Source organism: Pleurodeles waltl, chromosome 12, assembly GCF_031143425.1.
Source record: "Pleurodeles waltl isolate 20211129_DDA chromosome 12, aPleWal1.hap1.20221129, whole genome shotgun sequence".
Lineage (NCBI taxonomy): Eukaryota > Metazoa > Chordata > Amphibia > Caudata > Salamandridae > Pleurodeles > Pleurodeles waltl.
In genome coordinates, this window is record NC_090451.1 from 334,873,557 (window position 1) to 334,893,577 (window position 20,021).

At 44.1% G+C, this 20,021-nt stretch overlaps 1 protein-coding gene across 2 annotated transcripts in view; it reads right to left on the minus strand.

Annotated features, from left to right (window-relative positions):
• SS18L2 (SS18 like 2) overlaps positions 1-18,767 on the minus strand; it is a 67,697-nt gene extending 48,930 nt beyond the window's left edge. The window contains exons 1-2 of one of the 2 annotated variants that reach the window (XM_069216470.1): positions 18,661-18,767; positions 5,368-5,525 (exon numbers count right to left, since the gene is read on the minus strand). In XM_069216470.1, coding sequence (XP_069072571.1) covers positions 5,368-5,436 — 69 coding nt within the window. In that variant the 5' untranslated portion in view covers positions 5,437-5,525; positions 18,661-18,767. Of the gene's footprint in view, positions 1-5,367; positions 5,526-18,491 lie in introns of both variants that reach the window. The other variant, XM_069216471.1, reaches the window with a different exon arrangement.
• Positions 18,768-20,021: the final 1,254 nt, after the last annotated feature.

A 20,021-nucleotide genomic window follows, 5' to 3' on the forward strand; every position in this document is an offset into this window, starting at 1 on the left:
TAACTAGGAAAATGGGATCTGGGTCATAAAGGTCCCATGGATCCACATTGTCTTGTTGTGTATCATAAGAGTGAATGGGTGACTGCACTGGTGTAGGACTAGTAGGGGGAGAGGTAGGTAGGTACGGAGAATGAGGAGGAGAAGATTGAGGAGGTGGTGGTTTCTCCTTCTGCTTTGGCACTTTTGCTGGAGGCTGCATAGTGTCCAATTCCTCCTAAAAAGCTAGCTTCCTTTTTATGTTAAAGGAGGTGCTGTCAGAATTCTTCCTGTTTCCTTATGGATGTGGATCCTGGATTGCCTTTTATCCATAACTTCTAGTATTGGTTGTATCTCTAACTCCTCTTCAGTGGTTTTGTGGCTTTCCTTAAATCTTTTTGGAAGTCCATGATCCTCCGTTTAAGTTGGCCTTTTCGTCTCCGAAGCATGCTTTGTTGGGATCGGAAAAGATGATGAGGACGAAGGTTTCGGCTCCAAAAGTGGTTTTCTAATTTTCGACTCCGAAAAATGGTGTCTACTGGAGTCGGGGAGTCTGACACAGAGCTTTTTGTTGTCTCCGATGTTTTCGGATGAGTGGCCTTTTTCGGTGCCGAACTGGTAAGTTGGTCACCGCCAGTCTTGGCCTTGTGTTTTTTTTATTTGTGAGGGTACAGGGGCAGACGTACTCACATGTTGTCCTGCTGTGACCGGCCTGTCTTCTTCTGATTCCTGTTCGGACTCGGAATCTCGAACCGAGACTACGGTTTGCATCAGTTCTTCTTCCTCTACGTCGAGATGTTTGCCGCTTCTCTACGCCATTTCGAGTCTTCGTGCCCTCCTGTCTCAAAAAGTATTTTTCGATCGGAAGGATCAAAAGGCCTCACAGTTTTCTTCCCGAAGATCTGGGGAAAGGCAAAGGTTGCAAACCAGATGCTGGTCTGTGTACGGGTACTTCGCGTGGCACCCAGGACAGAATGAGAATGGAGTCCGATCCATGAGGCTTCCACGCGGTCAGCCCAAATAGGACCGAAATGGGCACGCGCACGCCCTGAAGGGCGAACAAAGTTGTTTTCCCGACTGTACTCCTGTGTCGATGGAAGGATATAAACCTGATCAACACAATACCGACAAAAAGAACGTTTTACAGAGTTTTCCGAACTGAAATCTCGGAGCGAGAGGAAACACGTCCGAACCCGACAGCGGAAAGAAAACAAACTAACAATTGAGTTAATGCCCTTGCGCAATGGAACCGAAGAGGAGTCACTTGATCCCATGACTCGAAAACACTTCTTCGAAGAAAAACTTGTAACACTCCGAGCCCAACACTAGATGGCAGGATATTGCACAGCATGTGTATCTGCAGCTACACTTGCCAAACATACACCATATACACACAGACACATATATATATATATATGTTACAAGGCTTATAATTATGAACGATCGGCCTAAGAATGGTGTGTAACCCGACACATACTGCCTGCTTTAGGGTAACTGGGATGGAGCCCTCCTGAAAGGAATCTGTTTATAAGGCATGCTACATTGTGGAATAGTGACAGAAGAAACTCCTTAACGCAGTGTGCTGAGCACAAGTAAGATAGGTGATTAAGCACTTTGTTCTTTTTGGTCGTTATTTAGCATATGATTCAAGTTCAAAATAGCTAAAGTTCTTGCGTAAGGGGGAAAGAGAAAGTAGGTGTTCAACCCTCAAAAAAGTAATATAAAATAATCTAAGGTGGTGTGACTCTTGTGCATTGTGAAGGTTCTCCTTGCCTTACCCAAAAATCACTTACAGACTTTAACTACAGTGGAAAAGCACTATTCCATCCTACGCATGATAGCTGTAAGCACCAGAATTCACTGCTAGCAGCAAATGTCCTACCAGCTTGCTTTGTCACATCCCCCTTCCCCAGATAAAAAGGATACACCACACAAGCTGATGCACAAAGAGCACAACAAAAGAATGGGACAGCTGCTTTTGGAGTTTGAAAGAAATCACACATCAGGAAAGCTAATAGAAGCTTAACACTTTTAATGAAAAAATAGCCAACAAGCATCAAAAATATTTCAAGTGCAAACTGTAATTTCAGCAGAACAGTGCTCTGCTGCCTGATCAGCTGGCATGTGTAATGCTGAATTCTATACATTTTGGTGCTACATTATACAATTTTTCTGAATTCAACGTTCAGAGGAAAGGACACAAGATCAAACAAACTCTAGATGTGAGAAGACCTTGAGAAAATATACAACAATCTATGGTAAACAGCTGACCATTAAATCTGTAGTTGTCACTTAATTTTGCTGACTTCTAGTAAGCGTGACCTTGTTTTGAACGGTTAGGATAAATGTGCACAGTACAACATGACAACAGCAATTCGTTAAGGTAAATTGACGTTTATTCCCTCAAAATGTAATGTTACATATTAAAAGTTTTTGGCCAATTCATATCCTAGTCAATATACCCAACCGTGTGAGCTACTGTTTTTTCCCCCCCAAACAGAGGTATAGCAGAGAAGAACTGTAGCACATTTATAATTATTATTATTTGATTTTCACAATTTTTTCAGTTCATATTTTGAATGTCAACAAAAACACTTTAAAAAACCCACTATCAATCACATGCATTATGAGTATTCCAATGTTCTGGGTGGTATGGATGCTTTACTGGACAGTTTCAGCTAAACCAAGCATTTTTACAGAGAAAAGCTAAATCATGTTATAGGGAAAAACAAAAGTAAGTGTTTAATACTTTACATCAGATAACCACTCAGGGAAATTGGAGAAGATAAGGGAAACCTCAAACAAACGAGATGCACACTTTTTGAACTTTTTTGAACTTCAGAACATACATGTGCGATTAGCAAAGCTTAATGGCTGCAATTTGGGCACATGTATGCATATGATATTTCTATAGTGCAAACCTAGCCAAAAGGCAGCAGTGCACTAAACAAAGTCAAAGTCAAACTTGAGCTTGGAGAGGAAGTGGAGCTGTGGACTGTTAATGCATTGTGATGTACTGTTCTTTCAAGAGGTGAGCCTTCAACTCTCCTAAATTAGAGTTTGGGCAGTCCTCATGGATATGGGATTGTTATTCCAGATTTCAGGGCATTAATGGAAAAAGGCCAGTGTTCCTGTTTTTTTCTTTTTTGAAACTCTTCTTAGTCTGCAGTTTGATGGCATACTGGCTGCGCTTGTTCCGAGTACCAACAGAGATACATGCTTTTTCCAGCACAAAGTAATCACTAGTGTGGGCTACACTAATGCAGAACGGTGGACCTGTAACATACACGCCATGGAAAAAAAAAGTGGGAAAGAGCACAGCCTCTAAGAAGTGCAGGTACAGATGTGCAAATAAAAGACAAGAAACAGAGTCTCGGATAATCAATAGGTTTGTAAACAAGTTAGTAAATAAACTCTAATGTGGGTAGGTTAGCACACAGACCCCAGGGGTGGGTGGATTAACATACATGCCATGCAGAGGTGGGTTACCACACATTAGTGCCCACAGCCAAGGACAGATTAGCCAGCGCACAGGGCTCAGAGATCAGCAAACAAAAATCTCCACAATCAAAGTCAAGGTTGGTGAATCAAATAAGACATCTTTTAAAAATGCCTTTTAAGGTCTTCTGAGGATGGGGATCAAGCCAAGCTATCCAGTAGACCCAGAGTGGGCAGAAGAGTCCAGGAAACAGTCATACTATATATGATCAATATGAACAAAGCCAAACCAAAGCCTCAGTGGACAGGTAAGGGACTTAGGAACTCCTGGGGCGAACAGCAAGATTTGCAACTCAGTAGAAAGTGTTCAAAATGTGGGCTTATGTTCATACTCTTCTGTATGGATGTTGAGGTACTGGTACCTTCTCTGCTTTATAATGGCCTCTGAAGCTGAATTCTCAGGTGAACAAGCCTGTCGTCTCTTGGGTAAGTAGGCAGACCTTCCAAAGAGTGAAAATGGACTTAAGGGGCAGTTAAGCAGTGGGAAAACCCCCAGATTGAACCATCAACTCTCTCAACCCTCAATCATTCGTTCTGGTGCAAGCTATGCCAAATATAATCTTCTTTAAGGCTGACTGAAAAGTATGGAAATGATACTGTCTCCAATGGATTGGGCATACTCAGTACTTTTGCCCCAACAATTTAGGCAACTCTATTGGTCCACCACTTCTTCCATGAGTCATTCATTTCTGCCTAGCAATGAAGAACTCTTATGTGAATGACCCCATAATGCAAAGGAATACAGGGAATGTCATTGAAAGAGTATGCTCTGCTGCTCTTGGAACTGGGGAGTGAGCAAGACTGATTGTCTATGTCAAAACATGGTACACAACTGGTTCAGCCACAGAGCAGGCTTACTGGCTCTAGGTAACAACTCAGAACCATGAAGATTCACAGAGCATCAAGAAGTGATCAGGACAGGCACGGGCACAACCAGCCATAGAGCGGGCAGGAGGTGAATCTCTCAGTCCCTCTACAAGTGCTCCCCTCTTCATCTGCCTCCTTCGATTCCGCCTCTCTAGTCTTCAGGCATTGGTACCTCAATGAAGCCCACCTTTCCAACTTCATTGTTGGAGCCAAGTGCTAATATCCCAGTGGGTCCACAGGCTTTGCCATTCAAGTATTCTTAGATCTTCTTTGGTTCTATGTACTTCTGGATGCTTTATACTTGTATACAGCAAATGTGCTACTTCACACAAGAACCTGTGTAAAACATTACAATCAGTGGTTTTTGTGGGAAGGCAGGGAATCGTGTGAGAAGCAGCACTGGATCAAGTTGTCACTTCTTGTCTAGGAGGACAATCTTAACCATTTTTGGCTTTATTCCTTGAATTATGCGACTATTTGTTTTGCTTTTCTAATCATAAAAGCAAACCACCCCACCAGAAAATGAAAAGCACAAGCTTCTCACTTTCCTGAGCTGGACAACTTCAGATCTAAAGCAGTCTCAAGCACAGAGGCATATGTGATGATATTTTACTTCTGACCCATGTATTCTGAAATGTTAGGGATAATGGTGGGCATCCTGTCTCTCAATTGAGGACAGTCCACAGCCAAGTTTAATATCTTTAAACTTTGTAGTATATGCACTTGAGTCTTATATACTGAGTACTTGAAATACAAACTAAAAGCAAACTTAAAACCATATTGATGGTTATACAGAGATAATTAACAATATGCTAATGAAGGTTAAAAGTGGTTCATTCTGGGTTTAAAAACACCAGTGAGTGGCCCACCTTTGGATGCCTGCAATGCACCCACCTGGGATTTAACAGAACCCCTGGGCTATGTGTTAAGGTTTTAAGACCTGCTTCAGAAGTATTCACTCCAATATAAAGAGACATGTGAACCTTCTATTACCTGCTCTCTGACTTTGTAAAGCACATAACTCACCCGCTGGATGGTATCCTGGTTGATCTCTGCTTTCCCTCTGTACCTCTCTGGGACAAAAGTAACCGACATTCCAGTCTGAACTGATCTTTTTACAGCAAATTGTCAGTAATTCCTCAGTCAGGCTCCCAGTCACTAGCTTTGCGCTGTTACTGGACCCCCTGAAAAAAAAAAAAAAAAGGACAATAAAGACGATCAGGTCTCAGAATGCAAATACAGTAGCCATAGTGGATGAAGTGTAGTCCCAATCAAGTGAGCAAAGAAAATCTGTACCCCATTAAAGGCATTTAAAGCTTCGACTAAAGCCAACATCCCCCTTGAAACGGCAGCTAACCATAAAATGCCGTTCTGATAGGCACTGTCTGCTTTATAATTTACACAACAGAAAGGGCTCTTTATTCCTTTTAGGAGCACAAAAAAAAGTTCAAGGAACAGTGAAGTTTATCCAAACAGAGGGTTGTGTACTATGGTGCTTGTTTTTTTTTTTTTAAGTAATTTTTTTATTAAAGTTTTGGAGACGCACGTTTACGATCTATATGCAATTAAGGCAACAGGCTTCAAATAAACAGCCATATGAAATGATGGAAAATAGCGGAGGCTACACACCACCAAGTTGCAATACGCGGAAATAGAACCCCCCCGCTCTATGCAGTTGAGCACATTGTTGCCAACCTACTGACAACAAAATTTGCTTCAATACAGTACAAATCCCAAAAGGTGGTAGATAAACCATGAGTCTAGTTATGTATATTTTGTGTAAACTCAAGCTAAGTTACACTATTTACCAAGGTAGTCCTCCCCTATCTCAACATTCTCAGTACTACTAGGCTATGGTATCTCTATTTTAGACCTACCCATTCACTAAGAGCATCAGTTCATTATCACGGCAAGCAGCACTGTATCCTTAAGCAGAAACTGGCTTATTTTGGGAACAGCTTTTTAAGTCTTGCCAACTGACAGTTTTAGCCATCAGCTACCACCAAAAATTGGGTCAGCTCATTGATTATCATTCCATGGCTTCCTTGTCAATCTAATTTTTCCCTCTTCTTGTGTTTGGATCACTTCTGGAGCATAGCTTCTGCACAATCCTTTTGATTAGATGCCTGGTGTCCTTCCATTGATTACATTCGGGATTGTTTGCTTTCAGCACTCCGTACGAGTGCATATGTTTTCTTGTTCTTTTCCAATGTATTGCTTTTCCCCTCATCCCACCCCATATGATCTCTGTGCTGCTTCTCCACTTCCAGCTCATTAGCTTCTCCACCCTTCCATAGCAGGCTTGCTCAGCCTTTTTGGCTTTCTTTTCTTCTTCCACCCCATAGCCAGCCAAGAACTTCATTGTTCCAGCTCCTCTGCGGCTCTCCTGCAGACTCCTCTTTTGTTGTTATTTATAGGATTTATGTTTAGTGCAAGCAGTTATTTCCCAAGCAGTTACTTCCCATCAGTCCGTTCCAGTTGTGAATGCCTGATAAGTGGCTGTTTTGGCTAGACATACAGTCACTGTCTTACCAGGCACTGTAATATTGCTTTCTATAGAGAGAACAGTGAATTATGTTTTGTGGCATTCTTGGAAGAGCATTCTCAAAAGCAAAACACAGCATAGTATATTTTAGAGCACCAAGATCACTGAAAGAGAAGTACTATTTAAACAACATTATGCAGTTTGTTGTGAACATGGTGTCCTCCATGATCTTTCTGTTCATTTTGTGCATGATTAGATAATATTACAGCTAGGAACTACATAAGCAATATGTCATTTGTTATAGTACATATATTTTAGGTTTCTGTTGATGTACATTTTTCTAATGCATTATACAATGTGCTATACTTTATGACAAATTCGAAAAAATGTGCTTTGCTGTAGTTTTAGAGAGTCAATAGATTAGGGATAAACCCGCCATGATCTGTCAACTGATTACAAACACTGCTATTCCAAAATGGCAGCTAGTTTTGCATGCTACAGATGGCAGTTTATAAGGGACGCATTGCACTGTGGTTCCATTTTGACAGCTCAGGGTGTGATTAGGCTAACGTTTGGGAAGGTAAGAAGGCAGGCTTTCTATTGCATATTATCATAGATGGTTGCCAAAAAACATACACAAAGTGTTATTCTTTCAGAATTGTTCTGCTTTGTCAGAGTGCTAATGCTGTGTAGCAGCCTTCGTTGTAATTAGAGTACCCTGTAGAAATACCGCGCCATAGCAACATAAATAAATAAAAATCTTTGCTTGCTTTTGTTTTCATTTGCAAAGTATGCCTACTGAGGCTTGCATATTTGAGTTGGACCATTCCTTTTTTAGGTCTCGGCTAGACAGCGCTGGCGCCATCTCTCCAAGACATGTTTTATATACTTTGTGGGCTTCAGCCAGCCCATAGGCTTCCCATTTGCTGGCTCCATCTTTGCACTCATTTTCTCCTCCCCATTTGTCTATGGCATGCATTTGTCAAGCTTCAGCCTGGGTTTGGACCTCCTGAGAGCAGGGACCAATTACATTATCATTCCACTGCTTTCATTTTAGGATCTGCTTCAGAAACTACTTTTTCTTTGTTAAAGAGCACCTAACCCATGTGCATGTGTTTTCACTCGCTCCAAACTCCTCTGTAAACAAGCCTGTAAATCTTGTTCTTTTCTCATCACATTTGCTGTGCATTCAAAGACAGAGGTCAAATGGCCCCAATACCCTCCAGCTTTGCTGCTTGTTCATTAGCTAGAGACTTTTTACAAGGTCCTTCGAATTCACTAATGAGCCAGATAGACTCCCACTCCAGGGAATGCTCTTTTGGTGCTCTGCAACATGGAATGACTTGTTTTACAAGGGCTGGCATTTCTAGTTTATTTTTGTAGCCTCTCCTTGCTTACTCCTTTGTTGCTAGTTGTCCTCTTGCTCCTGCCCCCTCCCTCCCACGTTGTTGCTGCTGTCCTTCATGCCAGTTGCTTGTTTCCCCCATGCAATTTTTTTTTTTTTTTTTAATAAAGAGTTTTATTTTTAATCAGCATTTGAATCAAAACATAACATGCCCAAATGGGCTTTAAAGCAGCCGCAGAAAGATAGCAAAATAACATTACAATGTCTGACATTCATATGCTTCACAGTTTTATGCTTACGGAGTCCGTCATTTCTCATTTTCAGGGGGCCATACCCAAGGATCCACAACTTCCTATAATGAGCCCCCTGTGGCGCACCCACTGCTGCCCTCTCCTAGCACCTGCAGCCCGTAATATGTCCTCCAGGATCCTCCAGATCTTCAGAGATTTCCTTGAGCAGCCTCTGGCTTTGTGCGTTACTTTTTCTGCCATCATGTAAAGGTCTAGCTCCATTCTCCATTCCCACAAGGTAGGTATCTCTGGGGCTCCCCAATCTTTTGCCACATCCTTATTGGCCATCGCTAATCCCAAGTTAGTGAAAAGGAGTTTAGGGCATGCTATGTCAATCTCCGTGGATATGCCTAGCAATACAAACCGCAGGTCTGCTGGGAGTTCTACCACAAGTATTTCTCCAAGTTCTTTCATTATAACAGTCCAGTAGGTTTGAATAAACAGTCAATGAATCAGTGATTTAAAAAGCATGGCTAATCACCCGTAGGGTCTCAAGGTGCTGTTTGTGGGCGTGCTGCTCAGTTGAAGAGCCAAGTCTTGAGGTCCTTCATGAACTGCTTCAGTGATGCGGTCTGCCTGAGCTTGAGGGGTAGCGTGTTCCATGTCTGAGCTGCTAGGAAGGAGAAGTATCTTCCTCTGGATCTTGGAGACAGCTGCAAGGGCGAGCTGGGAAAAACGAAGAAGTCTGTTGGGTATGTAGAAGGCGAAGCAGTGGTTGAGGTATGCCGGTCCTATATCGTGCAGTGCCTTGTAGATGTGGATCAGGAGTTTACGTGCGATGCACTTGTTGACTGGGAGCCAGGGTAGGTCTCTGAAGTAGGAGGAGATGTGACTGTGTCGGGGGATGTCCAGGATGAGTCTGGCTGCTGCATTCTGGATTCTTTGTAGTCTTGATTGTAGTTTCTTGGTGATGCAGGCATAGAGTACATTGCCATAGTCCAGTTTGCTAGTGACGACTGTGTGGGTGACTGTCTTCCTTGTGTCAGAGGGTATCCACTTGAAAATCCTTCGCAGGAGTCAGAGGGTATGGAAGCATGATCATGAGACAGGGAAAGGACCAAAGTGTGTGTAGCAAAATCTCCTTTTTGCCCCACATCTTATACAGGAGGGTGCTGAGGCCCTCCCCATTCTGTGTAGTCTCTCCCAGTGATAGTATACCCTATGTAGAATTTGAATTGCATCAATCGTAGCCGGATATTTATGGCCACTTCGCGAAGATGCATCAGGGTGGCCTGCCAATGTGTATCGTCCATGGGTCCCAGTTCCCCCTCCGATTTACCTCTCAGATTTCTTAATGTGTCAGGCATGTTATTGTTCAGTGTTTTATACGTCCAAAAGATTGCTTTTTCTGGTATATGGCCCATTAACAGTCTCCCTTCCAGGGGAGCGTACTCAGCGAGATCAGTTACATTTATTTTCTCAGCTTGCCAGGCATGTGTCAGCTGTATGTATTTATAACTCTGTGCTGCGGTAAGGGGAAATTCCCTCCGTAGGGTCTCAGGCGTCTTAAGGTTCCCGTCCTCTATCAGGTCACATAATTTCAAAATCCTCATCATGTCCCAGGATCCAAATACCAGGAGTTTCCCAATCCCTCTCAGCCATGTGCCCTCCCACAATGGGGTTTCCGGTGTTAAATTCCTGCACTAGCCTATTTTCCATTCTGCATTTTTCCAGGCCTCTAATGTTAAATTGGCAGTAACAGATTCTGCAATCCTTCCCCCCGTATAGGTAGTGAAGATGTGAGTTGTTGCTAAACTGATTCCTCTCTAGGGTATATGTGGTGTGATCACCTGACATATGTTCCCAGTCATTCATGGTAACAAGATGTGCTGCCCAGTAGAATGCCTTCATGTCTGGGAGTGCGATCTCCCCGTTGTATGTGTGACGCGGACGTGTCTGTATGGATATCCTGCGGTGTTTCCCGTTCTCTATCAACTGTCGGACCTCTCTCTCTTACTGAAGAGTTCTTCTGGTAGTCTCAAGTATGTATTTTGAAGGGAATATAACAGTTTTGGCAGGGTTATCATTATATATATTGCTGCTCTACCGAACAGTGTTAAGGGCAGTTTCCCCCATCTTTCTACTTCATTGTGAAACACCCTCAGGACTCTCAATACATTCCTTTTCAACCTATGTCCCTGGTCTAGCGTCACATATATCCCCACGTATGTGAATCACTCTCTCTCTACTTTCAGATCGCCTGGCAGCTCAAGCTGCCCCAAATTGCCTCACACTCAGTAGAGGCTTGATTTGGACCAGTTAATCCTGTAGCCGAGTGTCTGACATAGCCTTCAAATGTGTTGAGGATCTGAGGCAGTGTTTCCCCTGGGTGGGTGACATACAAAAGGGTATCATCTGCATATAGTGAAATCCACTCGTTGTCCCCCTGCCCTTCATATATGCGGAAGCCTGTTATCCCCGGATGGGAATGGATAACACACGCCAGCAATTTAATGCGAAAAACAAACAACAAGGATGAAATGGGGCACTCCTGTCGTGTACCCCTCCCAATGGGTAAGTCTGCAAATGTTTTTCCCCTCCTTGCTATTTTTAATCCCACTTACAGCTTGGGATACAATACATTTTATGAAGCGCAAACTCTGACCAATAGCATTGGAATGCTTTACGCTGGCACCACCTACTTACATTACGCAAAGTCAATTTTTATTTTTTTAAAGCACGAGGAGGTGCTTGGAATCACAGTATGCTGAGCTAACACCAGGCCTCGAACCTAGTTCTGAAGTCTGCAGCTCTGGTCCTTAAGCCACATCCTCTCCCGACAAAAGAGCTTTCTAATAAATAAACTAGTCGCACAATTGTATTGCCCAAAACATCACACTCTGCAAGTTAAATATGATAATTCCTTTAAAAACCTGAATTCACCAACATCGTCCTTTTTCAGTAATCGTAAAAGCAGCTACGCTAATCACATGCTTTCCATTACAAAAGTGCCTGTTCCCAGATGCTGCTGGTCAAAATGTGAGTAGCATTCTCTGTATGTAAATGAGCATCACAGCTCAGCAGCAAGTTTAGTTGTTACCCTGTCCTGCCTCTGAGAGGTGCGTAATCACAGAGGTGCTCCATGGACTTCTGTGGATGCATTCAGTCAACTCCGCAGCCAGGCTCAGCAAAATTGCAAACCCATGAAACAAAGTTGTGCATTGGACTAAAAAAATTCCAATATCTAAAAGGTACAGCTAGTGTCATTTCTAACTGCCCAGTCAACCAATCTATAAATCTTAAATTGAGAAAGCGAGACAACAACCTAATGGCCTCCTTCTTAAAAGGAAAAAAAGAATCACTCTGCCCATGTTAACATCGTAAAGTCACTAAATTGGCACCCTGAGAGAGAATAGTTACCTGCACTAATGTCACTGCTGCTCATTGATGGGATGACCTATTGTGCAGACACTGTGCCAGCCAGGAATTCAGCAAAATGCAGCAATGCCTGCATTAGGCGAGGTTCAACTCCTTAACAACTTGATCGGTATTCACATTTTAGGCACCACCATACTGTGGGCAAACCGCTCCATGACAAACAGTTTAAATGGTATAGCAGTTTCATGGGGCAAAGACGGCATCAGCTCTCATTTGTAAAGCACACTACGGATACCGAAGGAGCTGCAGTGCAATAAGTAACAATCATTGACAAAGCCGATAGCCTTGCCTATGCGAGATCTATTGGTTTCGTCAATGTTTTTTTTTTTTTTTTTTTAAGACTCTACAAAATGGCCACCATTGATCTGGTCATAGAGCTCTTTTGTTTCTTCACTTCAAGCCCTGTTGCACAGCAGCAGCCTGCTGTGCAACACGGCTAAAACAAAATATTGACAAAGCCCATAGATCTCACATAGCCAGAATCTACTGGCTTTGACAATGCTCGTTTTAGTGCTATTGTACAACATGGCTAAAAGACATTGGCTAAAGCCAGTTTCTCTTGTAGGCAAGATCTATTGGCTTTGCCAATGCTTGTTCCTAGCAACGGAAGCTTAAACTTCAATGCCACCAAACAGAATTCAAGCATGGTGTGGTTGACTTGCCGAAGCTGGCAGACACAAAATAGATGAGCTCTGACCCTGGGCCCCAGAGGCTGATGAATATCCAGTCAAAGAACATTCATCTGGGCCCCACTCAACGATGCCTTGCTGCAGAATCCCCTGTGCTGACCTTTGAAGCCTACAGAGCGGCTGGGAGCCAAAGGCAGTGCACTGCATGGGCCTGGTGGCAGTACAGCTTGGTAAGGCGCATGGCTCACCCCAGAAGTCACAAGCCTTGTTGGTGAGGTGTCTAAGTGGTGATGTTCCCCAACAAAGAGGGCTTGTTCTGGAAGCCGCTTCACCCCCCTGCTCCAGATTGTAGGCGGTGCTCCTGCAGATTATCCTGTGCTTTTGCCTGAAGCTGCCTGCAGCGATCTGTACCAGAAGCCACAAAGGCAAGCTGACTACCACTGTTGAAGGCTGGTGGGTTTGGTGGAAAGGGTGTTTGATTTCCCACCTCACAAGATAATCATATCCAGACATTGGGCCTTCGACAGCCACCCCATGAAGTTAGCCTGGCTTTGGAGGCCCTATTGACACTGTGTGGCACCAGAGAATCAGCAACACAGACTTGGGAGTGGACACCTGAGAGTTCCTCACCTTCCAGTTGTAAGTAAGGGTGGTGGTGGTGGTGGGTGTGGGGGCGGCGGCGGTTAAGGGTTTGCGGCGTGATTATGGCCTAAACTGGATCCTAGAAGTTCATTGTGCTGCTGGGTTTGGGATGGATAATACCATGGAATAAATATAAAATGGTGGGAGCAACCTCCATTGACTCACGCTCAGACGTACAGCAGAAATATTTTTGTCATTTGAGGACTAAGGTATGGTGCATCCTCATCTCTCAGTTGTGCTGAAAGCTGGCAAGAGATGCTGGTAACTCCATCACTCTTCTTGAAAGTTGAGCTATCCGACTTATGAAAGGCAAGTGCTCTCCTTACCCTCTCTCCACCCTCCCAAACTGCAATAGGTATTCCACCTATTCACAGATGGTGGGACTGCACTGACTGCATGGCAATCTTAAAGAATGACACTTGGTTACCGAGGTGTGGGATTGGCAACTGACACAATGAAATGGTGCTGGAGCAGGTTACATTTTGCTATACGAACCCCTTAGTATTACAATGACCAGGGGGTGCTCCTTGTCTTCAATGGTCAAACGGTGCTGACTGCTCGTGCCATTATCACCAGTGTGTGGTTATGTGTGCTACTATGGTTGTGGCAGGTCGGTTCTTTTTCTGGATCCCATCACTGAGCAGACTCTTTGGAATACCATTTCACAACTTATCGAGATTCTCCAGTTGCAACGATGAGTACAAGCAGCTGCAGCCATAGTATGCACCAAGCCTGCTAAGATGATCTAGACACCAGCAAAGAGTTTAAAAACAAAAATCCAAGGCAGATCCACAGACTGCTGGTGGGGGCACAGGTTAAGAATATAAAACAGGAACGCCATCATCAGACCACAGAGAAATAGCAGCCGATCAAAGATCTTAAGGATAGAATACACTTCCTGGAGGAGAGGGTGGAGAGCAGGTCCACACGTATTCATGTTTCCATAGTGGGCATGATAGAGGGCACAGAGGGTGAAGATGTACTTGCCTTTATAGAAAAGTGGCTCTCTGACAATCGCCTCACATGGTGCCTCTGTTCTCATCAACTTAAAAGGTGCATCAAGCACAAGCACCACACCCTCTGCCCAGAGTTAACCACAGGGCTACTGTGGTCAAACAGCTCAACCATAATGACTGACATTATTTTGCAAGCAACAAGGAGGACCAGGCATTAGGAGTTTGAGGGCAACATTTTTAAACTTTCCCTGCTTATACCCTGACAGTGTAGCATATTAGGTTCTCTTTCACAGTAGTGATGTAAACATTTGGAGGTATGGGACTGCAATATGGAATTTTGTCTGAAATAAAGAGGAATCAGCAGTGACCCCTGCGATGCTGATGTTTTTTGCTGGGGAATTTGTTTGGCAGAGTATCCTCATCGATATTTATCAAATGCAGGTAAGGCATGCCTGTCTTACAACCTCCTTTATGAGAGGCTATTAAGAGGTAATCTTTAAAGGAAAATACACTCAGAGAAAACGACTCACAAAGGCAAGTATAAAAGAAAAAAAACTGTGGGCGTGGCTCCGAGCCCTTTTCTAACTACTAAAGCGCCTCGCAAGCGAAATGCATGCGCTAGCGCATGGGACGCAGGCTTGACCCTAAAAAGGGGGATGTCTCACGCAAGAAGTGCAGGAAACAGTGTGCATCTATAATGGAAACAGCAGGAATAAGTGAGCATCCATGAAGGGATGAGTAAGAAAAGAGCATCTCTTAAGGTAAGCGCGGGTAAAGTATGACAAAAGGAAGTACAGGAGACAACATTCCTGAAAAGAAGTGCAGAACAAGGCAGTGTCCCAGAAGGAAAACGCAAACAAAAAACATGCCCAAGTACAAATTTCAGGAAGAAGGCAGTGCTAAGGAAATCACAGACGGAGGAGTGTATCACTAATGAGAGTGCAACTAAAAATGTATCAAGCTTTTTTTTATTCTAGTGCTGAACACTGACAAATTAGAGAGCTTTACACAGAACTGGATGCGGAAACTGGCGATAAAAAAAAACAAGCATTTGGGAAAGCCAATCGATTAGCTATTGGCTTTGGCAATATGTTTAAGCCATGTTGTACACCAGTGTGGATGATGTTCAGCATGGCTAAAAGTTGGTGGCGTGCGCTGGGGTAGATTAAAGTGGGGTAGGTTAGGGTTGGATGGAGTGGGCTACATTGGCATACAGTGGAGTTGGGTCAAAGTGTGGTAAATTGGCATGTTAGACGGGAGTGAAGTAGACTGAATAGGGGTAGACTGGGGTAGAGTGGAATTAATTGGGGTAGATTACGGTGGGATAGATTGGAGTGGGAAAGCTAGGAGTAGGGTAGATCGAGGTAGATTGTGGTAGTGTGGAGTGGGATATCTTGGGGTAGATTGGAATGGGCTGGAACGGGGTAGATTGGAGTGGTGTGTGGTAGACTGGTATGGGATAGATTTGGGTGGAGTGGATTAGATTAGGGTTCCGTGGGGGAAAGTAGATTAGAGTGGAATAGATTGGAGTGGGGCAGACTGGAGAAGGGTAGATTTAACTGGGGTAGATTGGGGTGGAGTGGTGTAGACTGGAGTGGGGTAGACTAGAGTGGAGCAGGGTACAGTGGAGAGGGTAGATCAGGTTACAGTGGAGTGTGCTATATTGGGGTAGATTGGAGTGGGGTAAATTGGGGGAAGTGAAGTGGATTAGGGTAGACTGGAGAAGGGTAGACTGGAGTGGAGAAGGGTAGACTGGAGTGGAGAGGACTATGGAGGAGTGGGGTGGGACAGACTGAAGGAGGGTGGAATGGACTGGAACGAGAAGTGGGGAAGATTGAAGTGAAGTTGGATAGAGTGGTGTGGGGTTGAGAGTGATGGGGTAGGATCAATTAGAATGTAGTACATTGGACTAGGGTAGGTGGGGGAAGGGGAATAGATTGAAGTTGGGAGGACTAGATGGATAGCTTGGAGTAGGGTAGTTTGGGGTGGAGTAGGGTAGAATGGAGTGGGGTGGACTGAGGTGTAGTGGGTTAGATTGGACTGATTTTAGGTAGATCTGAGAGGCACTTGGTAGAGAGGAGTAGTGTAGATTGGATATAGTAGAATAGAGCATGGTAGACTGGCGAATCGATAGAGTGGAGTCGAGATTGGAGTGGAGTGAGATTGGGGAAGAGAGAAGTAGTTTAGATTGGAGTGTAGTGCAGTAGATTAGGATGAAGTAGGGTAGACTGGAATGGGGTAGATTGGAGGGGAATGACTGGAGTGGGGTTGAGTGCGGTAGATTGAAGTGGGGTAGAGTGGGGAAGGTTGCAGTGCAGTAGGGTCGATTCGAGTTGATTGGAGTGGGGTAGAATGGGATAGGATAGATTGGAGTGGAGTGAGCTAGTTTGGGGAAGAGTGAGGTAGATTAGGATGGAGTGGGGTAGACTGGAATAGTTTAGAGTGGAGTGGGGTCGTTTGAAGTGGAGTAGGGAGACTGGAGTAGAGTGGGGTGGAGAAGATGAGGAGAGAGGAGTGGGGAAGATTGGGGAGGGGTAAATTGACACAGGGACGATTACAGTGGGGTGTATTGGAGTGGGGTGGATTTAAGCGAATGGGGTATAGTGGAGTAGGGTAGATTGGAGTACATTGTGGTGGAGTGGCGTATATTAGAGTCGAAAGGAGTTGATAGATTTCTTTGGGGAGTGGTGAATGGAGTGGGGTAAACTGGAGTGGAGTCATGAAGTTTGGAGTAGGATGGGTTGGACTGGGGTACACTGTAGTGGTGGATGAGGTAGACTGTAGTAGATTGAAGCAGAGTGGGGTAGACTTGAGTGCAGTGCTGTAGATTGGGGTGAAGTGGGATAGAGTGGGGTGGAGTTGACTGGGTTAAATTGAGTTAAGTGGGGAGGAGCGGAGTAAGAGTGGGGCAGATTGGACCGGAGTGGACTGGAAGAGAGTGGGGTAGATTGGGGTTGGTAAACTGAAGTGAAGTAGGCAGGTGTGGAGTGGGGTGGAGTTGATTGGGGTAGGTTGTACCAAAGTGGGGTGGAGGTAGGGAGGGGTACACTGGAGTGGAGCTGAGTGGGATAGATTGGAGTGAAGAGAGTGGGGTATGTGGTGTGGAGATGAGGAACAGAGTCGAGTGTCAAAGAATGGAGTGGCGTGGCATAGAGCTGAAGGGCATGAAGTGGAGTATACATGTTATGATAGCACACTGCTGTTACAGACAACAAATTTCTAATTGAAAGGACCATTATATTTGCACCAAAATACAGTTTTAATACACACAATGTGTGCAAATGTCATCAAATAGTGTATTGCGTTTTGACCTTATTCAAATATTTGTTTCCACCATGCTTCATCTGTACTAATTCTGATATATTCTGAAACATCAGCATGTTATTTTTACTGTGTTAGAAACAAAAACATTGTCCATCCTCTCCTCTTACATGAGTACTCAACAGGATTGTCACAAATTCTCTCACTTTGAAATCAGGTAAAGAAAAGTAAACACCAGGCTCCCTCGTAAAACAGAACTTTGACGAGATAAGAACAAGATTTAAAGGCCTGATTACAGAAAGAGAATTTGTGAAAGAATGCAGTAAACAAGGTTTGGGCAAGAGAAGGTACAAACTCAAGTTGGACAGCCGAAAGCAAGTAAAGCTAGCAAATAGAAAGCTAGAAAATGTGAGTTAGAGACAGCTGCACTGTCTAGTAGGCTTCGACCTAATAAATGCAGAATACCTAAATAGAGGAGGGTGTCGCTGGAAGGAAAGGTAAAGAAGAAACCCATAAAAAACAACAGGTGTATTACCAGAAGGCACCCCTTATTTGGAAAAGGAGTTCAATACCTATAATAAGGCATGCGCACGGTTTGCTGAAGGGACACAAGCAGAGGCCACTGAAAGAGAGGGCTGCAACTCCAGAAAGAAGCCCAGTGATTACAGGCAAACAGAATATCGCTAGAGATTCCGAATTACTGCATGTTTTCGATAGATTATCGATATTTACTTTGATGAATTCGCTTGAGGTGCTGTCGCCGGTGTTGGCTTAGGGTACCCGCCAAGAAGTTCATTTTGGCAGGGGTTGGCATAGTTGTAGAGCAGAAAATACGTTGTACTAATCTGCTCCTTTAGAAAAACTCACCTATAGTCATACCATATTCCCATGAAATCATACTGCAAGGGTGTCCCCTTTTAAAAATCCTTCGGAGCTTGTCACGTCTAGACTCTAGCATTGGAAAGCCTACCTACCTCCCTAGCACCAGGCTTATCGTTATATTCTCTTAATAGTAGCATGTCCAATTGAGTGTCAAAGGCAAGCCTAGCGGGCGAAACTTGGCCAGTCCATGTGAGAAGGCGAAGCAATATTTTCCCGCAAACCCAGGGGGTCACTATACTCCCCGCCTCAGACATACATATTGACCGCTGTCGCCCCACGTACCCCTGTTGCGAACGCTGTCGAACACCGCTCACACTCCTGCTGCGTCTTTCTGCCCCCATTTGCTAGTGTAACGCGGTATCCTGTACACTCGGGGCTCAAAAACACACAACGCGTGGGATGTCATAAATCCGACGCACCGCTCACCGTCACGCACAAGGGCATACAGTACCTCCTAATCACGCAGCCACCGTCACACATACGGACCAGACAACCACCGTCTTCTCTACTCTACGGAAGAGCCGTTCCGTTTGTGTACGTCGGAAGTGACGTAGAGCTGGGCTGGGCAAGGAGCAGGGGCGTGGAGACAACCAGAGGGACCGTGACCAACGTCACATGCCTGAGACTCCAAGGAGCTCAAAGCTCATCACTTAGCGGTCTACACTGTTCCAGGTAAACTAGTCTGCCAAAAAGGTGAAACCACGTTCTGTGGGGTCAAAAGATGTTTTTTTACTCCTACTTATGTATATTGTATTTATTTCATTTTATTTATGCATGTATATATAGCGAGGACATTGCCCGGAGGAGTCAGATCGCTTTACAATAGAACGAAATAACGTTAAATGAACAATATTTTCAGAAACCGTAGTATGTGACAGTACAAAAGGCTACAGCAATTACTCCTGGTGAGAGTTTGTTAGTATTTACCAATTACGTAATCAAAGCAAAGTTAGATCATTTAAAGGATAAAACGATTAGGGTCAATTCACAGAGTGGGAGCTAGAAGTCATTATAGCTCTCGAGGGTGTAATGGAAGAGACAAGGTCAAGCTATACAATGTAAGGGCATTGACGAGGAGTGGTATTGGGACAAGCATTGGCAAAGCCAATAGGTCTCACTGTTGCGAAAGTTAGAGTCACTAGTATTATAAATGACAATGTATTTTAGCAGTGTGCTGTGGAGTGGCTCCAGTTGCATCTTAAGTATACTTTGGACCCTAGTACTCACTTTTGTTTTGGTTCTAAATGAATCACCAGTGACAGGTCATAGATGATTGTAGTGAAGCGTACCTTGGGGCCGCAAACAGAGCTCTCGAGATCAGACGCAACCAGTGACCCCGTCTTGACAAGGACAGTGAGAAAATGAGAAGACCGGTAAAACTGAATCTAATTAACAACAAGTAGAGAGAAAAACCATGAACAGAAAATTTAAGTTTCTAAGAGTAAATGTAATTGTTCCACAACACACATTTCTCATCAGAAGAAATGCTGAAAAACGGACTCAATGACAAACGATAACGTGGTGAACAGCCTTATTCAATATAAACACATATTCCATTTGGAGCAACCAAATAGTATTACCCTCTTAAAAAGAGGTAACTCTAACCCACCTCGTTTGTCAGTTTGCATCTCTGGGCTCTGAGAGTGTTCCGCCTCTATGGTGCCTTAGTGAGGTTCCCACAGACTGAGGAAACAAGGGGTCATGTTTCCAAACAAGGAAAGAGATGCGTTGGGACAGCCATTGGAAACAGAAAAGGGACTACAGAGGCAAAGTCAAACCGTCCATCCAGCCTCAGGTCACGGATCACATGTG